Genomic DNA, 25,279 nt, shown 5'->3' on the forward strand with positions numbered 1-25,279 from the left:
CCGTGGTGCTGGTACCGAGGTGTGGGCCCCTCCGGGCCATCCTCCAACAGGAAAGCTCGCGCCGCGTCCTGGCCACGTCCCTCCATCGTCACGACCGGGACCTCCTCATCCAAGACCCCTGGGACAAAGGCCACGGGGGAAAAGCACCCTCCAACAGGTCACACGGACAAGCAGACAGGCAGATGGATAAACAGAGCGACGGATGTATAGGCACACATACAGGAGAGACAAAGAGACACACAGACAAGTGGAGAGGAAAACATATAGACAGACACAGAGCGACAGATATTGAGATGAGCAGAGGGGCAGGCAGACACACACACGCGGACAGAGAGACAGACTCACAAACATGTGCAAAAAATAGACAGATACATATACAGATAAGTGTGCACGAGACATGCACGCAGAGAGACAGGCAGATACACAGACTGAGAGGCAGGCAGACACACAGACATGGACAGAGAGACAGGAAGACAGAGACAGACAAACAGACAGACACAGAGAGACGGATACTGATAGGCAAGCGGACACACAGACATGGACAGAGAGACAGGAAGACAGAGACAGACAAACAGACAGACACAGAGAGACGGATACTGAGAGGCAGGTGGACACACGGACACACAGAGACAGGTAGTCATCGGACCTTCTCGCAGCGCGTCCGTCACAATGTCACGCATGAGCCCGGCGGCGCGTGCATCCGTGGCCAGGGCCACGCGCTTGCCCAGGGCCCTTAGCGCGGCGGCCATGGCGAGGGCCCCTGGGGGGCCGTCTGTCTCCTCGGGGGGCTGCTGGGTCACGTGGGTGGGGAAGCCGGTGATCAGCAGTACGGAGCGCGAGTGTGACAGGGAGAGCGCCGCGCGCAGCAGCTCCCCTGGCACGTGGAGGTGCTTGATTCCCCGAGAACCTGCTCATAGATGGGCACACGGGGAAGGGGGGAGGGAGGCACAGCGGGTACAGGGGCACGTGGAGCCACGCGGGTACGGGGGGACATGGGGGGTGCACAGAACAGAGGGGGTGCTCGCAGGCCAAGTCCTCTGCGGCATGTCTTTTTTTTGTATCCGCAATTGTTTTCCATTTGTGCCCTCGGCGTCACGTCGTGGGGTGAAGTGTCGACTCGGATCGCCGATGAACCACAGACAAGCTGGGAGGCAGCAGCCAAGCGGTGAGTCGGCGCTACCAGCAAAGCTCTACAGTCCTTTCCACGTAAAGTTGCGTTGCAGCCAATTAATGAGTGTTTATACGTAACATCTTATCCACACTAAGAGGCACATTTTCCAATATAAACGTTATTTGAATGCTAGCCGAGCTTCTTTGAAATATATATATATATAATTCTCAAATTAAGCCAAATAAACCCTACTCAATTATTTTATTGTTCAGGCTTGAGATTATCGATTAACTACACGGGCAAGCCTACCCTGCGCATTCGAACCCTGTAGCACAGCCGTGGCGACCTCGATGTTCTGACGCCAGAGCCACCCGGAGACCACTTCCCACGGTGGGCGAAGGGGGAGGTGTGGCGGCACGTTGTTACCCACCCGGGTCGAGCTGCACGTGCCGCTCCAGGGCGTGCACGGCGCTCGCCGCCCCGACGGACACGCTCTGCCCCTTCACGTCCGTCACAAACATGCAGCCCGGGGCGTGCGTGAATGCCAGGGCCAGGTCTGCAAACACGGACAGGCAACGGGGCTGTGTGAGCCGGTTCAAGTTCGTTTTGTCTAACCAGGTGAGGTGTCGACTCGAGACTGGCAGGAGTGTCATTTGCAAGTGAGACCTGTGGCACGAGTCTATGCATGGACGTTGAACTTCTTTCGCACCGTAGGTAGCCAACCGTGCTAATCAGAGGTGGGTACGTAGCCAACCGTGCTAAACGGAACAGTAAGAGACGGGTGATTTGTGGTGTGATTTTCTCATTGGGGACATGTGGACGCTGGCACACAATGGCCTGCTCATGTGGAATGTACAGGGGATATTAAACGTCTACTGGGTGAAGCAGATGGCGTGTGGAAGTATTATAGAGGTAATAACCAGGGCGGACACTGGATTCAAATGGTGAATCTCTAGAACAAACAGCAAATCCGTTACAGCTGAGCAATTCCGCCGCCCAGGAGCCAGGTGAGGGGAGTGCAGGTGAAGGGTGTTCAGGTGAGGGGGTGTAAGTGAGTGTCATGCAGGTGAGTGGGCGCAGGTGAGGGGTGTACAGGTGAGGCGAGGGTGTACACGGTGCTTCACAAAAATGTTAACACTTCCGAGAATTTGCAACAATACCACGAGAAATGTGCCTCCGGGCTCTGGAAACCACCTGGAGAAGATTCCAGCCACGCGTTGACAACGATGGCGAATAAGTAGAGACTCTTTGACTTTTTGAAGGTATTCACATACATATGTTATCATGTTACAGTGTATTATCCGTTCTTTTTCCACAAAAAAGATAGGCCCCTGTAAGTGTTAACATTTTTTTGAAGCACCCTGTATAGGCAAGCGGTCCCGTTTGTACAATAAACGGCAGGGCCAGGCAAAAGCAAACTAAGAGGACCCTCAGTAGCCCAAGGTGTCTGCAAAACCACTGTGGGCGAGTGTGCGTGTGTGTGTGTGAGGAGGTGGTTGGGGTCACGCACGAGCGCTCTGCACAGCTTCGACCCCTGTTACCCCGCACGCCCAGAACACGGGGACATCTCCGGGGTCGCTGCTCACAGAGTCCCCGAAATCCGGCGCGGACAGGTCCCGGATTCCGAGCAGTCCTGGGGGGATGGGTAAGCACAAGACAAAGATCCGCCGTATAGCCTTGACAGACTGTTGGGGCAAGTGCTGTTAGCGGGCATACAAGGGGGTGGGTGGCCAACATCACGCCCGGCCGCCTTTGTCTCCTCAGTGGCGATGTTTACTATACACCGCACCGGGTACTCATTTTAGGCTGAGTCGACCTAGGGGAGGCCCAGGACCGTTTCGGATAATCGCCACTGGTGTTGGCCGTGAGCGGGACTCAAACTCGGGTCACCTGGTTCACCGGGTTCATAGCGCAGCGTGCTAACCACTACTCTACCGCTATCCGTGTGTGGTTATGGGTAACCACACACGGGTTAACCACACGAGTCTGCCCACAGATAACCACATGCGTCTATGATTAAATCACCTGGCGTGCATCCGATCTCGGCAACCGAGTAGAGGCAATCATCATGATCAAACGGGTTGTTATCGGCTGCTGCGTGGCCATGTGGTGGGCAGCAGAGGGCAGTGCAGAATAATTCAAAGTTGGTCTGTACTCATCTTCTTTGGTTCTTTCGGTAAAGTCACGTAGAATGAGAATAAAATAATAAATTGATCAAATAAAATAACACAATATTGTGTTATTTTATAAAATTGATCAAATAAAATAACACAATATTGTGTTATTTCATTTTATCAATTTATTATTTTATTCTCATTCTACGTGACTTTACCGAAAGAACCAAAGAAGATGAATCCTTGCAGTCACGAAAGCTTTAAATCGAAATTGGTCTGTACTGTCGAGCACTATGCTCAAGTGGAGTTTATTTGTTTAACCAGGTGAGAACACGAGAATAGGGTTAGGATATCATTTGCAAGAGTGGTTTTGGGTTCTCCAAACTGACAGAAGTAAACTAGAGTACAGCAGATCAGACCCCTGTTGATCAGCGTGGTGAAGTATGGTCAAACAACCCACACGACCTACACGGCATGGGGAGGTCCTCTTTCGGAAATGGGTTGACAAACATGGCGTTATGTACACAGACAACCACATGCGGACATATCCAGATAACTGCAGACAAGGACACTCCACACTGGGTAACCACAGGGTAATGAATCAAGGACAACCTCACAAGGGTAATTACACTAAAGCTAACCCACGCACCGGTAATCAAACAGGTCTTTAATTTCATGCAGAGCTGCCCGGGGCTGAGCTCCGGAAAATATTTCACGAGAACCGAAAAAAAACCCATCGCAGTTCCCCACACCCGAGCAGCATCACTCCTCTCCGAGTGGCGTCGCTCACCGCACCTGGGTCCCCGATGTGCACGGGAGCCCCGTGCACGTCCTGGAGGGGGTGCGTGAGGCGGCACGCGGGTCCCAAGCTCGCCTCGGGTACGGGCCTCATGCTGACCACCAGATGGCAGTCGAAGCGGCCCGCGACCTCGCACCGGACAGACGTCTGCGGGGGGGGGGGGGGAGTGGTCAGGACACGGGGTTAAAACAGCGGACACCACTCCGCTGTAACATGACACACCCAGCTACACCAGGAGCTGGCTCGCTATATCATGAGACACCCAGCTACATCAGGAGCCATCCTGCTATATCAGGAGCCATCCTGCTACATCAGGAGCCACGTCACTATATCACGAGTCACGCAGCTACTTCTCCAGCCCTTAGTATGCACTCCGTCTCTCCCTCCTCTCTCCGTTTTATGTGCAATGAACAAGAGCCGTTTCTCAAAACGTCGCCTATTATATACGTTTACACTTAAGGCCGCACAGTGTTGTCAACGACTTGCAAAGTCCCGTCATTTATTTACAATTGCGTGCATGGCTTAGAAGTCGTGCGGGGCAGGGCAGAGCCGTGAGTCTTTAAGAGGCAGTGGCTGCCGCGACGGGAACATCGTCGTCTGGGTAAAAGCGGTGGCCGCCGCAGGCAGCGCCACACGCGTGGAGCCACGCACGGCTCGTGGTATCCACGTGGACTCCTCCGTCACGTAAACGCGCGCTGCGTTGAAGCCGCTATCGCCATCCCCGGTGAGCGCGAGAGATTATTTATTATTCCCTTCGCCTCCACACCCCTTAAAGGGCACGCAGCAGAGATGTGACGGGGCAGGGTCGAGGGCCATGCACTCCACTCCCCCCCCCCCCGTGCCCTAGACGCGCTACTCACGCTAACGCTGCGTGTGGGCGCGGGGGCGCGCAGCGGAGTGGGGGCGCGCAGGGAGGCGGATGCCCATCTCCTCCGGGCCGCCCTGCAAACGCGAGCGGGGACGTGGCCAGGGCTCATTAACTTCAACCACGCGGCGGACGCCACAGTTAAAATGTTCCCCGCGTAGTCATATACGGACTGTTGGGGATAGCGCGGTCAGGGAACGCGTACGAAGGCCGACACGGCACACGCAAATTATGGTGTGGCCACCATCACGCTTAGCTGCCGATATTTCCCCAGTGCTGATGTTTATTCGCCGAACCAGATACTCGAATCAATTCTTAGTCGGCGCTACAGACCGTCTCAATGTCAGGCACTGCAGACAGCGCCTCTATCGATGAGATCTGAACCCCTGATAGTGACGCGGTGGAGAATCCGTGAGGTTCTTTTTAAAAATATAATTGTGTCGTTATACCCGACACCACCCGACACAGCCTGATGATGCTAGTTGTAATTACTGTCGAAACGTCATACTCTAATTTGTAAATGTTGTGCATTTGCTCTCCAACACACCGCTGTGCTGAACTAGTGTACTGTAATTCTTGGCCGAGGGCGTGGCCAAGCCACGGCCAGTATATAAGGGGAAGCCCCGACAGGCATCGGGGTTCGTTTATGCCCGCAGGGGTGGGGAACCTTTTTTTCTGCCAAGGGCCATTTGGATATTTATAACATCATTCGCGGGTCATACAAAATGATCAACTTATAAAATTAGCCTGTTATATTTAGTCAACCATTTAATTAACTCACCCCTAATGCGATGGCTGGAACTGCTTCTCTTTGGCGAGGCGTGTGATGATGTTAGCCGGTGTTGATGATGTTGCTACTCGCAACTGCTTTTCCAGGTTTGCTCCTAGATTTATTGAATTTCGAGTCCCGCCTGCGGTTGCCTTGGCAGGGCCACACCAAATGGGCCGGACGTTCCCCACCCCTGGTTTTATGGGAATCATCCTGGGACTGACTACGCCCTTCGCTCGTCGGTTGAACGGGAGGAGACAGCACATGGGGAGGGCATGGGGGGAGGTCACGCACGCGGAACATGCTGACGTTGCGGCCCTGCTGAACATTGCGCACGGGGATCCCCGCCTCCAGTAGGAGGCGCTCGAACGAGAAGCTGCAGCCGAGGTAGAAGGAGACGAGCGGGCGGGGCCCCGGGGCGGGCAGGGAGTCGGGCAGCCCGGTCAGCTGCCCGTGCTCGTAGCGACGGTAGCCCGGGCAGTCCGTGCTGCGCGGGCGAGAGCCGGGGAGGCGGGCAGGCGAATGTTTAAGGCGACGCGATGCTTCTATTGCGCGCATGTCCATTCATGGTTGATCATCGTGATGATGTTGGCATTGATGCTGGTTATGACAGCGATTGTTATCTACACAAAGCGAGGGTTATTTTGCCATCCTTGACGCTGCGTGGATACCAGTGAGGATTGTTAAAAAAAAAGATAGTAATTCTTAAGATTATGATGACCCTGCGATAATTCCCTTGCTGCCGATGATATTGATGGGTTTGATTGTGCTGCTGCTGATGGCGATTATGATGCTGATGAGTTACCGTATGTCAGAGTGGGCAGCGAGAGGAGGTGCTGCCCACTCGTCGGGCTGACTGCGGTAGAGCAGAGGCAGTGGGCCGGCGTTCGCGCGGCAGAATCTCTCAAACTCATCCGCCACAGACTCCTCCACCACCACCAAGTTCGCCTGCGTGAAGCCTGCAGGGCACGCGGGGCCACAAGAGTCATGACCCAGGCCAGCGCGACTCACAACTGGTTCCCATCTTGTTTGGACACTCGGCCAAGCACAGACCATGCCCTGTCCTCACCCAAAGCGCATGCCCAGTGCTCACCCACAGATGAGCCGAATGCTCACCTTCAATACCCGAGCAGTGCTCACCTTCAGCCATGCCGGACGTCGACCTGCCCCTGAGCTGACCGCCTCTGATTAGACGCCGCACCTCGGCCGGGTCCATGGCGCTCAGTGCCGGTGGAGACGGCTCCATGAGTCTCTCACAGAGGCTGCTCTTTCTCACGGAGACTAATCTGAGAGGGGCTATGGCCTCGACACGTTAACTCTGAGGGCAGTAGGGACGCGGGGCACCTTGACAGTCGCGATAACGCGGAGTGTGGACTTTTGACCTGACGGGGGTTGTTAATGAGAAGCCACGATGGTCCAATATTACAAACATCAACCCGACATTCACGCAACATTAACCCAACATCACAAACATCAGCATTCACACATTCACCCAACATCATACGGCATAGGCCAACATTCACACATCAACCCATCACACACAACGACCCAATGTGAGCCGTGCGCCCCGTTGAGGCCTCTCCTGGCTGTAGGGGTCAAGGTAAATCACTGACCCCCGCGTTCTCCATCCATAGCGACCCCCCCCCCCCACATCACTCACCACCCCCCACATCACTCCCCCCCCCACCGCCACACAACCCTCCTCCATCACCATTTCATACCAATTCACGACTCGTTCAGAAAAGCAAAAATGACAGTCGAGTTCTGTTTTACAATAGAGCAAAGATGACCGCAGCGCCCTCTCGTGGCCGCATGGGGCCACGTGAACGCCGTTCCGTGCGGAGGATGAGGAACTGATAAAGAGCCACAGATAAGCAACCACGTGACGTGACAGCCTCGGACAAGGCCACGGGACCACGCAGTGACAACCACACAGCGACAAACCCACAGACAACCACAGCAATAACCACACATAGACAACCACACAGCCATAACCACACAGACAACCACGCAGCCATAACCACACATAGACAACCACACATAGACAACCACACATAGACAACGACACAGCCATAACCACACATAGACAACCACACATAAACAACAACACAGCAATAACCACACAGAGACAACCACACAGCCATAACCACACAGACAACCACACAGCGACAAACACACATAGACAACCACACATAGACAACCACACAGCCATAACCACACAGCCATAACCACACAGCCATAACCACACAGCCATAACCACACAGACAACGACGCAGCCATAACCACACATAGACAACCACGCAGCGATAACCACGCATAGCCAACCACAGAGTGAAGGTGACATTCACAAAACGCGGCGGGGCCACGTGTCCACATCAAGCACCACAACAACAACCACAGTCGCAACAGCAGCAACCACTACAACAGTAGCAGTCACTACACCAACAGTAGCAGTCACTACAACAACAGCAGTCACTACAACAACAGCAGTCACTGCAACAGCAGCAACCACTACAACAGCAGCAGCAGCCACTACAACAGCAGCAACCACTACAACAGCAGTAGCAGTCACTACAACAGCAGCAGTCACTACAACAACAGCAGCAGCCACTACAACAGCAGCAACCACTACAACAGCAGCAGCAGCCACTACAACAGCAGCAGTCACTACAACAACAGCAGCAGTCACTACAACAGCAGCAACCACTACAACAGCAGCAGCAGCCACTACAACAGCAGCAACCACTACAACAGCAGCAGCAGCCACTACAACAGCAGCAGTCACTACAACAACAGCAGCAGTCACTACAACAGCAGCAACCACTACAACAGCAGCAGCAGCCACTACAACAGCAGCAACCACTACAACAGCAGTAGCAGTCACTACAACAGCAGCAGTCACTACAACAGCAGCAGCAGTCACTACAACAGCAGCAACCACTACAACAGTAGCAGTCACTACAACAACAGTAGCAGTCACTACAACAACAGTAGCAGGCACTACAACAACAGCAGTCACTACAACAGCACCAACCACTACAACAGCAGCAGCAACCACTACAACAGCAGCAGTCACTACAACAACAGTAGCAGTCACTACAACAACAGCAGCAACCACTACAACAGCAGCAGTCACTACAACAGCAGCAGCAGTCACTACAACAGCAGCAGCAGTCACTACAACAGCAGCAGCAGTCACTACAACAGCAGCAGCAGTCACTACAACAGCAGCAGCAGTCACTACAACAGCAGCAGCAGCAGTCACTACAACAGCAGCAGTCACTACAACAGCAGCAGCAGCAGTCACTACAACAGCAGCAGCAGTCACTACAACAGCAGCAGCAGTCACTACAACAGCAGCAGCAGCAGTCACTACAACAGCAGCAGTCACTACAACAGCAGCAGCAGCAGTCACTACAACAGCAGCAGCAGTCACTACAACAGCAGCAGCAGTCACTACAACAGCAGCAGCAGTCACTACAACAGCAGCAGCAGTCACTACAACAGCAGCAGCAGTCACTACAACAGCAGCAGCAGTCACTACAACAGCAGCAGCAGTCACTACAACAGCAGCAGCAGTCACTACAACAGCAGCAGCAGTCACTACAACAGCAGCAGCAGTCACTACAACAGCAGCAGCCACTGACGGTGGCAGCTGGCGGCAGCAAGCGCCCATCTCCAAAGATAGAGAGACAGAGAGATGGTGCCGGCTCTTACCGGGCGGGAGTCGTCAGGTATTGCAGGGAGCTCGCGGTCTTCGTCGGATCCCTCGGCAGGGGCCGGAAGCGAGGGCGGCGACTCAAACACCAAGGCCCCTTCCGCCCCCCTCGCATCCCCACTCTGCCCCCCTCTCATCCCCCACTCCGCCCCCCTCTCATCCCCCACGCTGCCCCCCTCTCATCAACAACTCTACCCTCCTCTCATCCCCCACTTTTGCCCCCCTCTCATTAACAACTCTGCCCCCCTCTCATCCCCCACTCTGCCCCCCTCTCATCCCCCACTCTGCCCCCCTCTCATCAACAACTCTGCCCCCCTCTTATCCCCCACTCTGCCCCCCTCTCATCCCCCACTTTTGCCCCCCTCTCATCAACAACTCTGCCCCCCGACTCTCTTCTCTCGCTTCACGTCTCATCCCCCCCCCCCCCTCTCTTCTCTCTATTTTCTCTCCCTCCTCTCTCCGCCAGACCCCCCCCCCGTCTCCTGTCGCTCATCCTCCCCCAGCGTCTCCCCCCCCCCCACCCTGTTAAGTTCCCACAACACCCGTGGCCCGAGCTGCGATAATGGCTTACGGTGGGTGCTTACATATCCCCAAGGTCAGCAATTGCGCGCGTTTGGGTGTGCGGGGAGCGGTAGTGTAGCGGTTAACGCGCTGCGCTGCGAAACCCGGCGACTCCCGCTCACGGCCAACACCGGTGACTGTTATCTGAACCGGTACCTGGGCCTCCACTAGGTAGACTCAGCCTCAAAAAGTGTACCTGGTGCGGTGTAAAAAAAAATCAGCACTGGGGGAGACAAAGGCGGCCCGGCGTGATGCTCCATGGTTACCCGACCCCCTTTCTGTGCCCTCCCGGACTTAATCGGTTGCTGGCTTACAACACTTGCCCCAACAGTCTGTTACAGGTTACGCGGTGGGTGGGGGGGGGGGGGGGGGCACACCACATTCCAGCTCCCTTTTGGTTAACTCCCTCTCTCCTTAGGCGTTAACAGGCGGGGGGGGGGGGGCTCTGGGAGTGCTGGCCTATTGGGGGGCCCTAAGCATGCATGCATTCTTGCCTCACCCTCCCTTTTGGTTTATTATCTCGTGAGACGTGCAAGAGATGTATGTGTTGAACATATTTCGCACCGTATGTAGCCAACCGCGCTAATCGTAGGTGCGGATGGAACTGTAGTGAGATGAGAGGTGATACAGGCAAGACAGGAGGTTTTTAAAATGTCAATTCACTAAGTTTTAATATTTATTAGGATCTGAATTCTAGCTGATGTTTGGTTTAAATATTTGTTCGTGAATCTTTAATTTTCTTGGGGCCCGAAGCTTTTGCTTAGTTTGCTTATGCCCAGCGCCACCCCTGGTGGTCAGGGTGTGGGACAGGTCAGGGCATCGGACTGGTCAGGGCGTGGGACAGGTCAGGGGACGGGGTCAGGGAGGGAATCAGATCAGGGCACGGAACAGGTCAGGGCGTGGGACAGGTCAGGGAGCGGGACAGGTCAGGGCATGGAACAGGTCAGGGCATCGGACGGGTCAGGGCACGGGACAGGTGCGCGAGGCAGCAAGGATCGGACGCCGATATTGCTTTACACGTTTTTTTTTATTGCGAAAGGTGGACACGCGGACCGAGGGTGGACACTCTTTAAGTGTGTGGGTGGACACGCGGACTCGGCAAACCCGCTGCTCCCACGAGGAACAAGGTCGACTTGGTTCACGCTCGTCTCTGCCGCCCGTCGCCTCACCTGCCTCGCTCTGCCTCACGCGTCGCCTCACCTGTGGGCGACGCGGCCTCCGGAACTACGCGCACAGCGACTGGGCTATGACCGACGAACGGGACACACTCTAAACGCGGAGGCTCGGGGAGGCTCGCGAGGGTTTCGCGAGCCGGCACGCACACTGCACATGGAACACATGGAGATAGACAAAATAGATGTGTGCGCGTATATATCTGAAAAGCTATTCTCTCAAATAACGGCATTACAAGAACTCTGCGCGGGTCCTCCCGTCTTGCTCCTTCGATGTCCCCCCCGCCCCACCCCCTCTGTGTCTCCCCATTCCCAGGGTCCTCACTCTAACCTCCCCCACCTCATTACTCTCGGGTCACTGAGATCGCAAATGGTTTCACAAAATGAACAAAAAAACGGAACAGAAGCGGGCCCCCCGCCCCCCGACGAGGAGGTGGGTTTAGTTGCAGGGTTATGGTCAGTGAGAGGGCTGGAACTAGTGGCTGGTTGGTTAGAGGTCAGTGAGCAGTGAGAGAGGGCTGGTTCTAGTGACTATTTGATTAGAGGTCAGTGAGAGAGGGCTGGTACTAGTGACTAGTTGATTAGAGGTCAGTGAGAGAGGGCTGGTACTAGTGACTAGTTGATTAGAGGTCAGTGAGAGAGGGCTGGTACTAGTGACTAGTCGGTTAGGGGTCAGTGAGAGGGCTGGTACTAGTGACTAGTTGATTAGGGGTCAGTGAGAGAGGGCTGGTACTAGTGACTAGTTGATTAGGGGTCAGTGAGAGAGGGCTGGTACTAGTGACTAGTTGATTAGAGGTCAGTGAGAGAGGGCTGGTACTAGTGACTAGTTGATTAGAGGTCAGTGAGAGAGGGCTGGTACTAGTGACTAGTTGATTAGAGGTCAGTGAGAGAGGGCTGGAACTAGTGGCTGGTTGGTTAGGGGTCAGTTTGAGAGGGCTGGTACTAGTGGCTGGTTGGCTAGGGGTCAGTGAGAGAGGGCTGGTACTAGTGATTAGTTGATTAGAGGTCAGTGAGAGAGGGCTGGTACTAGTGACTAGTTGATTAGAGGTCAGTGAGAGAGGGCTGGTACTAGTGACTAGTTGATTAGAGGTCAGTGAGAGAGGGCTGGTACTAGTGACTAGTTGATTAGAGGTCAGTGAGAGAGGGCTGGTACTAGTGACTAGTCGGTTAGGGGTCAGTAAGAGGGCTGGTACTAATGACTAGTTGATTAGAGGTCAGTGAGAGAGGGCTGGTACTAGTGACTAGTTGATTAGAGGTCAGTGAAAGAGGGCTGGTACTAGTGACTAGTTGGTTAGAGGTCAGTGAGAGAGGGCTGGTACTAGTGACTAGTTGGGTAGGGCTAGCATTTGATTGGCCAGTTAGCTCCAAACACAAACCCCATGCCCATCCGTAAATGGTAATAAACGCCCGTTCCTGTTTTTGGTTTCGTCTTGTTTTGTTTCTGAGCCCCGAAAGGCCTGCTCCGCTATCGGCAATTTCCATCTTGCCAATTTCGCAGCTCCCCCAAGGGTTGGAGCAAACATAATCAGAATTCCCTTCTGTCTCCCCACATGTGAATAAATGTGTTTTAAACCATCAACCTGTTTGATTTACAGACCAATATCAAGCAGCATTTGTTTAATGAAGACAAATCCGGACCAGTTTTGACCTTCTGTAGGTCTCTTCAACAGGGTCAGGCTTGTTCCAACAAATATTGCTGGGCAAGAGCACTCCATATAAACTATGGGACGGCCGTTTCTAGCTCGTGGGACCTCGATGGACCAGCACGACCCCAGCACCGCGAGAACAATGGGGAGGTGTGGCCACCGGGCTATTATGGTGCAAGGTGACCGCGAGTGGCAGGTGCCCACCCGTGCCAGCTATCACTCTGCCACGCCGAGCGAGAGCACGCACCAACGTGGAGAGAGGGATGAAAGGGAGTGAGCTTCTCTGTAAATTTTCAGGTGCACGCATTTCCCCATGAATGTCCTGTTGGAGCGCACACGACACGCAGACACACGCGGCTTGGGAAACGCCACTTCGTGATAAATGGCATCTTCCGTTTTGTTGTCAGCACGTAAAAAATAATATATATTCTTGTCAGTCGCTCTCATGACTTCTCAGACTAGTATTGCTCCGCAGCAATTGCTTAAAGACGCAAACTCTGGACAGGTTTCGCCCTTTGTGTGTGTGTGGGGGGGGGGGGGTTATCAGCAGAGGCAGGCAAGGTAAACAAATTGGGTTGGACAACCGTCTGCCGGACGTTGCAGATCGTTAAGGCAGGGAATCTGCGCCGTTTGATCTCCCCGGTTCACGCGACAGGGACGGGGACCCGGACTCGAACTCGCACTCCTGAACTCCACAGAGCCCTGTGCAACGTCACCATCCCGTCACCACCTCGCACCGTTACCCCATCACCCCCGTTCCCACATTTACGCGTCACCGCATTTTTCACCCCCCGTTTACCACCCAGCTCACATCTGCACAGGTGCTCCTACCTGTCTCAGCTGTCCCATTTGCACCGCTGCCCCTGCCTGCACAGCTGCCTTTACTTTCCACAGCTGCCCTATTTGCACAACCGTCCCTATCTGCGCGGCCGCGTTTCTCTGCAAGCGCTGCACTTATCTGCCCGTCAATCAGCAGCCTCCCTCGCCTGCGCCTCTAATCCAGGCGCCTGTCACGCGATTAAGTGAAAGCGTTTCCCTGGCAGGCGAGGCGGAGGGGAGGAGGGAGGAAGGGATGGGTTCACCCACGGCATCTGTTGGGGCGGGGAGCGGGGGTGGCAGTGGGGGGAGGTCAGGGTGATGTGCCTTCTCAAAGTGCACCCCAAGAGCAGGTGTGCTCTCACAGTGCACCCCAGCACCAAAGAAGGCTGAAACAACAGCCAAGACGCTGCTGCCTTACCGGGGAATCGCTGCACCTCAGCGGTGCAGCTATCGAGCGTGTGCAGTCGGTACAACTGCACCGGGGCCCACGGGCCGAAGGGGCCCAGGACTATGCAAAGTGGGGGGCTGGGGGGGTTTGGACTGACAAAGTGGTGGTCCCCCATCCTTCCTTGCACCAGGGCCCACGCTAGCCACGCTACACCTAATCGCAAGGGTCACTGCAGTTTTGTGATCAGGATGATGAAGGTCACGATGACAGAGGTCGCAGTGACAGTCAGACTTGGGGGGGGGGGGCGGGGGGGCAATGACGTCAGGGGGGTGTGGGGGTTAGGTGGAGGTCTGTCTCTCGCGCGCGGTAAAACAAGGATTTGAACAAGGTTGACTCTTGAAATCGCGGCAAAGGAACTGCAGCAGAAATTAACGCAGCACAGCGCAATGATAATTACATTCAAATCAAAGCTGATGAAGCATGAGGTGCCGTGACCCCCCGGTGACCCCGACGACCTCCGGTGACTCTGAAGATCCCCGAAGATCCCCGGAGATCCCCGGAGACCCTGGCGGCCCCTTGTGATCCCGCTAGGAACCACCTGGCCGCTCCTCGCTCACAAACTCCGGCACCTCCAGCCCAGAGTGCAGCGTGACCTGCGGGACACGAGCCCACGTGCGGAACGGGGTCAGCAGGGTGGACCGCAGTAACATCGGTGTGGCTTGAGCGCAGCGTGTGTGCAGCGTGGCGTGCCGTGGCTTGGTGTCGGAATTTTGCAGCGTGGCGAGGCATGGCGCGGTGTGGCATGGGGTAGCGGTGTGCGGTGTGAGTGGTGTGATATGAAGCGGCATTCCGCAGTGTTGGCCTGCCTTGACATGGCACCACGTCGTCCGATGTGTGGCATGGTGCTGTGCCGTGTGGTGTGGCATGGTGCGGTGTGGCACGGCACGGTCACCTGCACGTTGCGGTTGAGGCTGAGCGCCGGGTAGAAGGTCCCCTCGAGGCCCTCGAAGGCGACCGATCCCTGCTGCTCCTCGTTGATGAAGAACGTGAGCGTGCGCTTGTTGAGGTCGAGCAGCACGCCCACGGTGGAGCCCTTCCCGATGCCGCCCTCCGCCCTGCGCCAAGCACCCAGCACACCAAGCATGTTGAATGCGAGCTTAAAAGTGGGAATGCAGGGTTCCGCATGCAGGGTGCCGTGTGCAGGGCGTGCAAGGTGCTGCTGTGTGTGCAGGGCGGTGCGCCACTCGCCTGCCGGTGTGCGAGTTGTTGTGGATGAACCAGCTGCGGTTGTTGTCCACGTACATGGCCCAGGCGCGATCGTCGCGGCCCAGCATGGCCTCGCGCGCCACCTCGGCGCGGGCCACGCCGAAGGCCGGGTCGGGCCGCCCGTCGTAGCGGTCGAGCGTGAACTCCCAGTAGTGCGCCCCGCGCGTGAACCCGGCCGCGCCCAGCACCACGCGGTCGTCCGACGTGCCGCACGTGGCCGTCAGCCCGTCGTTGGACAGCACCATGTCGGCGTGCGCGCTCTTCCCGTCGAAGGGAAACCACGCCACTGCGGGACAAACACACGGCAGGCTTGGCGACGGCGGCGATGGTTCCGCTTGTCGGGGGCGAGCAGAGCCATGAACGGCAGTGCCGCCCCCGGCCAGAACCCCCAACCCGAATGCCCCCCCCGCCCCCAGTCCCCATTCAGAGGCAGCGCCTCGAGGCTGCTGGGAAGGCACTCAAGTTCGAGTTAAGGAGGCAGCCGCTGACAAGGCCGTTGACGCTGCCGCACGTCGCCCTCGATTTCTTCTGCCACATCCAGCAGCATTTACCCAGTTAACATCCGGCCCTCCAAGGTCGGTTCTTACGATCTCATCCCACTGATGGGGTTTAATATTGAGGTTGAGGCTGTTGTTTTTACGGATGCCCCCCCCCCCAAACCCACTTTTGCCGTGACCCTCACCCCCTTTCCCACATTGGGCGGTACCCCACGCTCCCCCCACCCGCGTTTGCTATCTCCTAGAGCCTCCAACGGGCTCGGGGCTTTGGGGACCGCGACAGAGACTCAAGGAAGCTGCTCCAGACCCCCCGCCTCCGTTCTCAGCGAGCGTGCCCAAACCGGAGCCGCCAGACCGCATGCGTTCCCCCCCCCCGCCCCCCGGTACGGGCGTCGAACCCACGACCACGTACCGTCCGAGGTGTGCAGCAGCACCGTCTTGCTGTATGGGCTCACGCCGGCCTTGTTGAACCCCTTGACGCGCGCCTTGTACGCGCTGCTGTAGTAGAGGCCGTCCACGGTGCACATCGTCTCCCGCCCCACGTAGATCTCCTGCGCGGCACACGCGCCGGTGAGGCTCGCGAGTCGCCGGTGAGGCTCGCGAGTCGCCGGTGAGGCTCGCGAGTCGCCGGTGAGGCTCGCGAGTCGCCGCAGGCACGGTTAGACACCCGCGACGGGTGCCGCCGCGCAGAAAGCCGGCGCAACCGGTGCCGCTTGCGCGGGCGGGGTGGGACGGGCGACCTGGGCCGTCACACCGGGTGTGCGTGCGGCCCACCCGTTCTAGCTGCGGCATCTGGGTACCACCGACGTCTCTGCAAGGACCACCTGGGCCCACCCTCTTGTTGGTTCACCTGGGCTCATCTCGACTCAAATGTGTTACAAGGTGGGGGTGACGCGGGGAAGTGACGTGCTGGGGAGCGATGCGGTGAGAGCGACGAGGTGGGGAAAATGAGGAGAGATGGGTGAGGATTGCCGAGGAGGATGAGGGACCAAGTGGACAAGGGGACTGGCGAGGTGGGAGGGACACAGGTGAGTGACGAGGTGCGGCGACGAGGACCCACCCTGAAGTCGCCGCCGCTGCCGTCGTCGAGCTCCAGGACGTAGCCGTCGAGCGGCACGGGAGAGAGCGGCTGGGGCCTCCACGCCAGCGTGGCCACGCAGCCCGCGAGGCGGCACTCCTCCAGCTGCAGGATGGGCGCCGCGGGCACTGGGGACACAACTGAGCACATCACTCAGCCAGCCGGGCGGCCGGGCGGCCGAGCCGCCGCAGGCCTCGACTCCTCCTCCGGCTCTCTGGCCCCATCAGTGGCGTGGTGTGGCCGGAATTTTGGGGCCCTGGTCCGCGGATTAAAGGTGCCCCAGCCCGCCCGCCCACGCCCGCCCGGCCCCCAACCCTCATCACTGCCACTGTCCAACTCACCCCTCACTGCCTCTTCGTAGCCCCGTGTCTGGGCCTCACCGGCCCGTCGGCCCAGGTGCAGCTGCACCTCCTGCACACCCGATAGCCACGCCACGGGGCCCGATCTCCCTCCTAATTATTCCTGCCCCCTCGCCCCAGTGCTGGCGGGCTCAAGTGTCCCCTGGTTGGGAAACGATTGCAGCTGTGAGCAGGGAGGGGGTTGTGTGGTTCAGTAGAGCTGTAGTGTGGCCCACTACAACAGAGCGAACGTCGGAGGGCCAAAGAGACAGCAGCGCCCTAGCACCAGCCCTGGCTACAAGGCTCACCTTGCCCACTGGTCAGTCAGGTTTAACTAGTGGGTGGCTTGAAACAAGGCATCCCTTTGCCTATCTGTGAGGTCCATGCGCTGGGATGACTTTGAACCGGGGCTCACCTTGCTTGTCGGTGAAGTCCAGCTGGTGGATGGCCTGCAGGAGGGGTTCGCTGTCCAGCACCAGCTCCAGGCTGCCCGCCACACGTGGGGTCAGGGCGCTGCTGCTCCACTGCTCGCTGTTCTGCACTATCCGCCGGGTCAGCGCCTCGGACACCTGATCAGCACAGGGGGCGGGGCCGGGGGGAAGGGGTAAGGGTTGGGGGTGTTGTAAGCCAGAGCCTCATCCACACGAGGACATGGGAACCTTTCCTCTTGATGCGGGACAAATGCGACTTTCAAAATCCTTGTCAGGCAAGCACACCGCACTCACAAATGCCGCCTTAGCACCTGATTAGTGCGGCTAAGATGATTGCAGTGACGGGTAAAACATTATTTACTGGCGATTATGAGCAGCATGGCTGGTAAGCGGTGTGGCCGATGAGAGTGGTGTATACAATTAGAGTAATGTGGCTAGTGAGGATGGTGTGGCTAATGAGAGTGATGTTGGTGGTGAGGATGGTGTGGTTAATGAGAATGGTGTGGCCGCTGACAGTGATGTGGCTGCTGAAAGTGATGTGGCTGATGAGAGTGATGTGGCTGATGAGAGTGGTGTGGCTGATGAGAGTAGTGTGGCTGATGAGAGTGATGTGGCTGATGAGAGTGATGTGGCTGATGAGAGTGGTGTGGCTGATGAGAGTGGTGTGGCTGATGAGAGTAGTGTGGCTGATGAGAGTGATGTGGCTGATGAGAGTGATGTGGCTGATGAGAGTGGTGCGGCTGATGAGAGTAGTGTGGCTGATGAGAGTGATGTGGCTGATAAGAGTGATGTGGCCGATGAGAGTGATGTGGCCGCTGAGAGTGATGTGGCCGATGAGCGTGATGTGGCCGATGAGAGTGATGTGGCTGATGAGAATGGTGTGGACGCTGAGAGTGATGTGGCCGCTAAGAGTGATGTAGCTGATGAGAGTGGTGTGGCTGATATGTGAGTGATGTGGCCGAATGAGGGTGATGTGGCCGCCGAGAGAGATTGAACCAATCATCTTGAAATTTGATCAAGCCCGAGAGTGTGGGCGGGATAAGGGGCGGGGTTGAGGAACGCGGGGGTGGAGCGGGGGGCAGGTAACGAGGGGGGCGGGAGTGCACAAGGGACGGGGCGGTGGGCGAGGGGTAGGTGTGTGTGTGGGGGGGGTCACCTGCACGAAGCCCGCGGGGTCGTTCTCCTTCATCACCTCGAGGCAGAACTGCATGAGCCCCGTGGTCTGCCGCAGCTTCACGCTGCAGTGACTCATCTGGTCGCGCGCCACCTGCCGGGTCACACCCCACGGTGGCGCTTTTGCTGAGCACCGCTGCAGCAGTCGCGCGGACTCTCTCACCAGCCGGAGCTTGCACGCAACATTCCACAAGCCGCTACACTCACACGGCCAAACAGCACTCACAGCCGCACCACGCGCATATCAGCCACGCCGCTTAATTGTCAGCCACTACACTTGACCGTCCCCAACGCTCGCCAGCCTTTCTGCACATCGCCCAGGCCAAGTCAAGTAAAAATGTGTTTTTTTATTTTGCTTACACACGTGGCGCCTTTTTGGCACAAATCTGCCACCCAAAGATCCACTCACCAGTTACTTCATCTTATCAGCCACACTGCTCACCGTCCGTTACACTAACCCGCCATATCGCTCACCAGGCGCTGTACTAACCAGCCACATTGCACATCAACCGCATCGCTCACCAGCTGTTGCACATAGCTCCTCGGCTCACCAGCCACAGTCTGCGTACACAAACACACCACTCACAGCCTCATCACTCTCCTCCACATATCAGCCACGCTACATTCACCACACACACACTCTCGCTCTCTCTCTGCACGCCAATAACACTTACTCTTGCCTCTTGCGTATGACTGGCTGAATAGCTACTTATAGATCTATGTGCAGATTCGTTTGGCAGGAAAAAGCTTCACTTGATGTGCGGTAGATGGCGTCAATGCTTTCTTCTGTTGAATGTTCACAGTTGGAGGTGGGTGTTAATATGCGGTCCATGGCCCGGTCATTGTTTCCATAGCAGCACGCAGAGCCCTCTCCGAATGTCCACCTGTATGTGAGTTGTAGTGGGTGGCTCTGCACTGGGACATGCGGATACGTGGACCAGTGTTTCCACGCTCGAGATTAAATCCCAGAGGTTATTTCGCGGGGACCGCCGGTCAGGCGGCTTGTTTGGGATTGCGGCGTCCGCCTCAAATCGGTCGCAAATTTCTCCGAGGTGCCGGTGCACCGGGTATGCAAGGGCTCCGGACGAGCTTAAGGGGACGATTTTGCGCGATCTCGGAAGGGCGTTCGGTAAATTTCGTAAATCTTCGCGGATTTCGTGGCAGATCTTTGTTGGCCTGCCGCGGTGCGGCTGTTTTTGTGGAAAGGAAAGAAGTCCTTTGGCAGGGTTTGCGGGATCTCGGGAGCCAGCAGGGAGAGATGTTTGACAGCGCAGACAATTCGGGGTGAAGGAGTCGTCGCACCCCCCCTCCCTCCCCCCCCAAAGCGCACCGCGACAGCTCCTCGTGGCCGTGTTTACGGCGGCGTCCCGCTGTTCGGTGTGGAGGTTCGCATCCCACACGGGAGCGCGAGCGCTCCACTGCGGAATGAACCCCAAGGCCGCAGAGAGAGAGAGAGAGATAATGATGATGAGAGAGTCCTCGGAATTCGCCAGCCGGTTGTTCCGAGCGGACCATAGTAGCCTTGGTTATTGTTTCATTTTATTTTTTTTATCAATGGAGTTAAACCAACATCTCAGATATATTCATTGTTGGATTCATTCCCTCGATCTCTGCGATGCCAACCAAGGGCGTTGTGCGTCGAAGGCGATGTCGTGCTGCCTTGGATGTCCGCGGCGTTGTGCGCGCCGCCTCGTCCACGCAATAAATTGAACGGTGACGGCGCGAGAGGCTCAGCCCGGCGGGCGCCCATCATTCACGCCGCTCTTGGTGAAGCTCGCCCCGCTCCCCGAGAAATACGACCAATCACGCGGCGAACACCGCACACCGCTCATCCCGTCTCCCCGCTCATTCAACCACTCCCCTCCACCCTCACATCCCACATCCACACCTCCCCCATATGCACCACCCCCACCCCCCACATTCACATCACTTTCCCCATATTCCCCCCCACCCCCGACACCCACACCTCTCCCCCCACACATCCACACCTCTCCCCCCATATTCACCTCCCCTCCCCTATATTTACCTCACTTCCCCCATAGCCGCGCCCCTCCCCCCACATCGACACCTCTCCCCCACGCACCCCTCCCCTACACATGCACACCTATCCAATATCCTCAGTATCATCACACCTCCCCATATCCACCCCCACCCCCGACATTCACAACATTCCCCCATAGCTGTCAACCCGTACGGTTTACGCGTATTCTTGTACAGGGAAATTGAGTTTAAAAAAATAATGTTGTCTATTTGTTTGTGTTTCTCCCTTGTGATGGGACTTTGTAGGATGCACGTTGAGATTTACAAGTGGCATGGGGGTGACCAATAAGGTCTGAATCGTTCTGTAATAAGGTAGGGCACTCATAAGGGCTTGGCGGGAATGCCCCCCCCCCCCCCCCCACACACACACCCCTCTCTTTCATCCCACCATATCCATAACCCCACCGCCCATATCCACCATCGCCGCATCCCCTCCCGCAGTCTCCACCGCCCGCCACCAACCCCGGCCCCGTGTCCAGGAGTCGCTCGCTGCTGCCTGCCCGGTCAACCCCGCGGTGGCTGCCGCTGTCATGGGAACGCACCGCCAGTTGCTGACGCGGGGATTAGAGAGGGGAGAGAGACGGAGAGAGACGGAGAGAGATGGAGAGAGACGGAGAGAGTGGAGAGAGACGGAGAGAGGGGAGAGAGACGGAGAGAAAGGAGAGAAAGGAGAGAGACGGAGAGAGACGGAGAAAGGGGAGAGAGACGGAGGGAGGGGAGAGAGGGGAGAGAGACGGAGAGAGGGGAGAGAGACGGAGAGAGACGGAGAAATGGGAGAGAGACGGAGAGATGGGAGAGAGATGGAGAGAGGGGAGAGAAACGGAGAGAGACGGAGAGAGACGGAGAGAGACGGAGAGAGGGGAGAGAGATGGAGAGAGGGGAGAGAGGGGAGAGAGACGGAGAGAGACGGAGAGAGGGGAGAGAGACGGAGAGAGTGGAGAGAGACGGATAGAGGGGAGAGAAACGGAGAGAGGGGGGAGAGACGGAGAGAGACGGAGAGAGGAGAGAGAGACGGAGAGAGTGGAGAGAGACCGAGAGAGACAGAGAGAGGGGAGAGAGACGGAGAGAGGGGAGAGAGACGGAGAGAGGGGAGAGAGACGGAGAGAGACGGAGAGAGGGGAGAGAGACGGAGAGAGGGGAGAGAGAAGGCGGATCACAACCTGTGCCGGCTGGAAGACCTACCGGAGGTGGCCTTCGCAAATGTAAAGAGGAAGGTGCTCTACTGCTACATGGTCCGGTTTCACCAACAGGACACCCTGAGGAGCCACAAGGACCATGCCTGGAGGAGAGCCCTGCCCTGCGTCTCTCCGGAGAGGCCTCGCTGGAGGCAACTCCACTCCAGCCCGACGTACAACCACATCGACGACCTCAGCAGGGGCTGGTCAACGTGCTCGTCGGCTACGCCAAGCTCGCCATATACAGGGCGAGGAAGGTGGCCCTGGAGGGGAAACGTCCGGCCAGCAGCCTGGGCATCTTCCGCGCTCTGGTCGGAGCCAGGATGTGGCTGGAGTTCCGCCATGCGCGGCTGACCCACGCCGTGCCGGCCTTCAAGGAGCAGTGGGTGCTGGAGGAGGCCGTGTGCTCGGTGGCAAATGACGGAGAGCTCTGCATGCAGATATAAGCTACCCATCAGAGGCCGTTTGACTGTGAGAAGGGCTGCGTGCAGATACAGCACTTGTCGTAGTTTAAAAAAAAGAGCGAGAGAGAGCGGCAGCGGGGAGAACGCCCCCCATCGGCGTTGAGGATGACGAGGCCCCTCTCGGTCCCCCTCCACCGGAGCTCTCAGTCGTGCCACTGCATGGCCAATGCCGACAAACGAAGGCGGATCACAACCTGTACCGGCTGGAAGACCTACCGGAGGTGGCCTTCGCAAATGTAAAGAGGAAGGCGCTCTACTCCTACATGGTCCGGTTCCACCAACAGGACACCCTGAGGAGCCACAAGGACCATGCCTGGAGAAAAGCCCTGCCCTGCGTCTCTCCGGAGAGGCCTCGCTGGAGGCAACTCTTCTCCAGCCCGACGTACAACCGCATCGGCGACCTCAGCTGGAACATCGCCCATGGCACCGTCACCGTCAATGCCTCCCTGGCGCGCTTCACCGACACGTCCCCAGAGTGCCGGTTCTGCGGTAAAGTGGAGACGGTGGCGCACCAATACGTGGAGTGCAAGAGCCTGGACTCGTTGTTCAAGGTCCTGAGAAACATCCTCCTAAGGCTCAGCCTCCACTTCTCCCCGACGGTCCTCATCTTTGGATACCCGAAGGGCGACGGACCCCAACATCTTCAGGGGCTGGTCAACGTGCTCGTCGGCTACGCCAAGCTCGCCATATACAGGGCGAGGAAGGTGGCCCTGGAGGGGCAACGTCCGGCCAGCAGCCTGGGCATCTTCCGCGCTCTGGTCGGAGCCAGGGTGTGGCCGGAGTTCCGCCATGCGCGGCTGACCCACGCCGTGCCGGCCTTCAAGGAGCAGTGGGCGCTGGAGGAGGCAGTGTGCTCGGTGGCAGATGACGGAGAGCTCTGCATGCAGATATGAGCTACCCGTCGGAGGCCGTTTGACTGAGGAGGGCTGCGTGCAGATGCAGCACTTGTCGTAGTTATAAAAAAAGAGAGCGAGAGAGTGAGCAAGAGAGAGCTAGAGCGACATGGAGTAGGAAGAGAGGGGGTAGAGAGAGAGGGGGGGGCAGAGAGGGGGGTATAGAGAAAAGGTAAGGAGAGCAATGCGAGAAATCTTTTGTTAAATATTTGATTTAAAAAGGGGGGGGGGGGGTTACATAAAGCAAAGCATTACAAAAAAATAACGAAATTATGAATGAAGCAAAGTTCCGACTACACCGAGCATCTTCTTGTTTCCTCTGATGGAAAAAAAAGAGACGGAGAGAGGGGTAATAGACGGAGAGAGAGGAGAGAGACGGAGAGAGGGGAGAGTGGGGAGAGAGACGGAGAGAGGGGAGAGAGACGGAGAGACAGAGAGAGAGACGGAGAGAGGGGAGAGAGGGAAGAGAGGGGAGAGAGACGGAGAGAGGGGAGAGAGACGGAGAGAGGGGAGAGAGACGGAGAGAAGGGAGAGAGGGAAGAGAGGGGAGAGAGACGGAGAGAGGGGAGAGAGGGAAGAGAGGGGAGAGAGACGGAGAGAGGGGAGAGAGACGGAGAGAGGGGAGAGAGACGGAGAGAGGGGAGAGAGGGAAGAGAGGGGAGAGAGACGGAGAGAGGGGAGAGAGGGGAGAGTGGGGAGAGAGACGGAGAGTGGGGAGAGAGACGGAGAGAAGGGAGAGAGGGGGGGGAGCGCTGGACCGTGGCTTCAAAGCGCAGCCACGGGCTACCACTGTTGCCTAGGCGACCGGGACCGCTCCTCACGGCCTCCCCGGGAAGCTTCTGCCGGGGGGGGCCTCGCACAACAACGGCGACAGCGCAGGGCAGCGCGGGCAACGGGGGGCTGCCCCCGATAAAATCCGCCCGGTTGGGGTGAATCTTACCGCCGCCCCTCTCGCAGGGGGCTTCGTTAACTCGTGGGAGTCTTTTGTTACAAAACTCCCAGTGTATCTCACGTCGTGAAGGGCTTGATTATACATTTCTGGAGCTCAGACCCCGGACAGCTCCAGCTAAACTTGGGCCTTGCTCTCACCACTTTAGACTTTCACCTGCATCCCTCCCATCCACCCTCACCACAACACACCCTCAGCAGGCTCGACTTTCACCATAACCAACGCCACACTCACCCCCCCAACTCACCACACGAGACTCAATCACCACAACCTCGGCACCACGCCTACAACCAGATTACTCCTCACGGATTCATATCTCGGCAGATCTCAGAAGCTAAGCAGGTGGGAACCTGGTTATGTATGCTGAACTTCTTTCGCACCGTACGTAGCCGACCGTGCTAATCGGAGGTGCAGGGAAGGACACCAAACTAAACACTGCACATACTTGTGTGGTAGGCTGCTTGGGGAATACCCGTGGTTGCAGCCTTGGGCTGTATAGTGACCAGGAGATGGCAGTGCAGCAATTAAACGTTTAAATCGATCTGTGCGGAGCTTTGAGCGTTAATCCCCTCGTGTGCAGCCTGTTGACTGCCTTTCCCCCGGGCTCTCCATGTTGCTCGCACGTGAAGGCAAACTCTGTGTCACGGTCGACACGTGCTCGCTCATACGTGAGACCCTCCTGACGGAGGATTCCCGGAGACACGCCGCCTCGCCACAACCTCACCGCCGCAAAGAACCCGACGGTCCGATATTTTTTTGCGCGGCTGTTACCACGACAACCGCCAAGGTCCCAGAGCGTCTCTCGTTAATTTTTAGATTTTCTTTCTTTATTTTATACAGAGGACGGGGGTGGGGTGGTGGGGGGGGGGGGGGCTCCCGGGGGGCCCTCCCTGAGTGCTCGTTAGTGTGGCACGGCTCCAGGGGGTACAGCCCCCCATTCGTGATAATTACCTGCCCGTCACACGACTCACAGGGGCAGGGGAGTGAGTGGTGAGGGTCGGTGGGATTAATGT

The 25,279-nt window shown here is 57.1% G+C and overlaps 2 protein-coding genes and 1 long non-coding RNA gene across 5 annotated transcripts in view; 1 reads left to right on the forward strand and 2 right to left on the reverse strand.

Annotated features, from left to right (window-relative positions):
* DGLUCY (D-glutamate cyclase) overlaps positions 1–9,459 on the reverse strand; it is a 13,770-nt gene extending 4,311 nt beyond the window's left edge. The window contains exons 1-9 of one of the 2 annotated variants that reach the window (XM_032965075.2): positions 9,376–9,459; positions 6,799–7,040; positions 6,464–6,617; positions 5,953–6,145; positions 4,021–4,171; positions 2,622–2,744; positions 1,542–1,667; positions 647–907; positions 16–118 (exon numbers count right to left, since the gene is read on the reverse strand). In XM_032965075.2, coding sequence (XP_032820966.2) covers positions 16–118; positions 647–907; positions 1,542–1,667; positions 2,622–2,744; positions 4,021–4,171; positions 5,953–6,145; positions 6,464–6,617; positions 6,799–6,904 — 1,217 coding nt within the window. In that variant the 5' untranslated portion in view covers positions 6,905–7,040; positions 9,376–9,459. Of the gene's footprint in view, positions 1–15; positions 119–646; positions 908–1,541; positions 1,668–2,621; positions 2,745–4,020; positions 4,172–4,884; positions 4,967–5,952; positions 6,146–6,463; positions 6,618–6,798; positions 7,041–9,375 lie in introns of those variants that run through there. The other variant, XM_032965076.2, reaches the window with a different exon arrangement.
* An 844-nt stretch (positions 9,460–10,303) lies between these two features.
* On the forward strand, positions 10,304–12,527 carry LOC142929745 (uncharacterized). The gene is made up of 2 exons (XR_012945892.1): positions 10,304–10,747; positions 10,782–12,527. It is a non-coding gene; the product is annotated as an uncharacterized LOC142929745 (long non-coding RNA).
* The window catches only part of LOC116948424 (E3 ubiquitin-protein ligase TRIM9-like), a 32,904-nt gene continuing 18,570 nt past the window's right edge, over positions 10,946–25,279 (reverse strand). The window contains exons 4-10 of one of the 2 annotated variants that reach the window (XM_032965084.2): positions 18,729–18,839; positions 17,557–17,710; positions 16,786–16,931; positions 16,138–16,276; positions 15,211–15,514; positions 14,915–15,077; positions 10,946–14,615 (exon numbers count right to left, since the gene is read on the reverse strand). In XM_032965084.2, coding sequence (XP_032820975.1) covers positions 14,550–14,615; positions 14,915–15,077; positions 15,211–15,514; positions 16,138–16,276; positions 16,786–16,931; positions 17,557–17,710; positions 18,729–18,839 — 1,083 coding nt within the window. In that variant the 3' untranslated portion in view covers positions 10,946–14,549. Of the gene's footprint in view, positions 14,616–14,914; positions 15,078–15,210; positions 15,515–16,137; positions 16,277–16,785; positions 16,944–17,556; positions 17,711–18,728; positions 18,840–25,279 lie in introns of both variants that reach the window. The other variant, XM_032965083.2, reaches the window with a different exon arrangement.

The sequence above is a fragment of the Petromyzon marinus genome, chromosome 33 (genome assembly GCF_048934315.1).
Source record: "Petromyzon marinus isolate PM22_M1 ecotype Great Lakes invasive population chromosome 33, UKy_Petmar_22M1.pri1.0, whole genome shotgun sequence".
Taxonomy (NCBI): domain Eukaryota; kingdom Metazoa; phylum Chordata; class Hyperoartia; order Petromyzontiformes; family Petromyzontidae; genus Petromyzon; species Petromyzon marinus.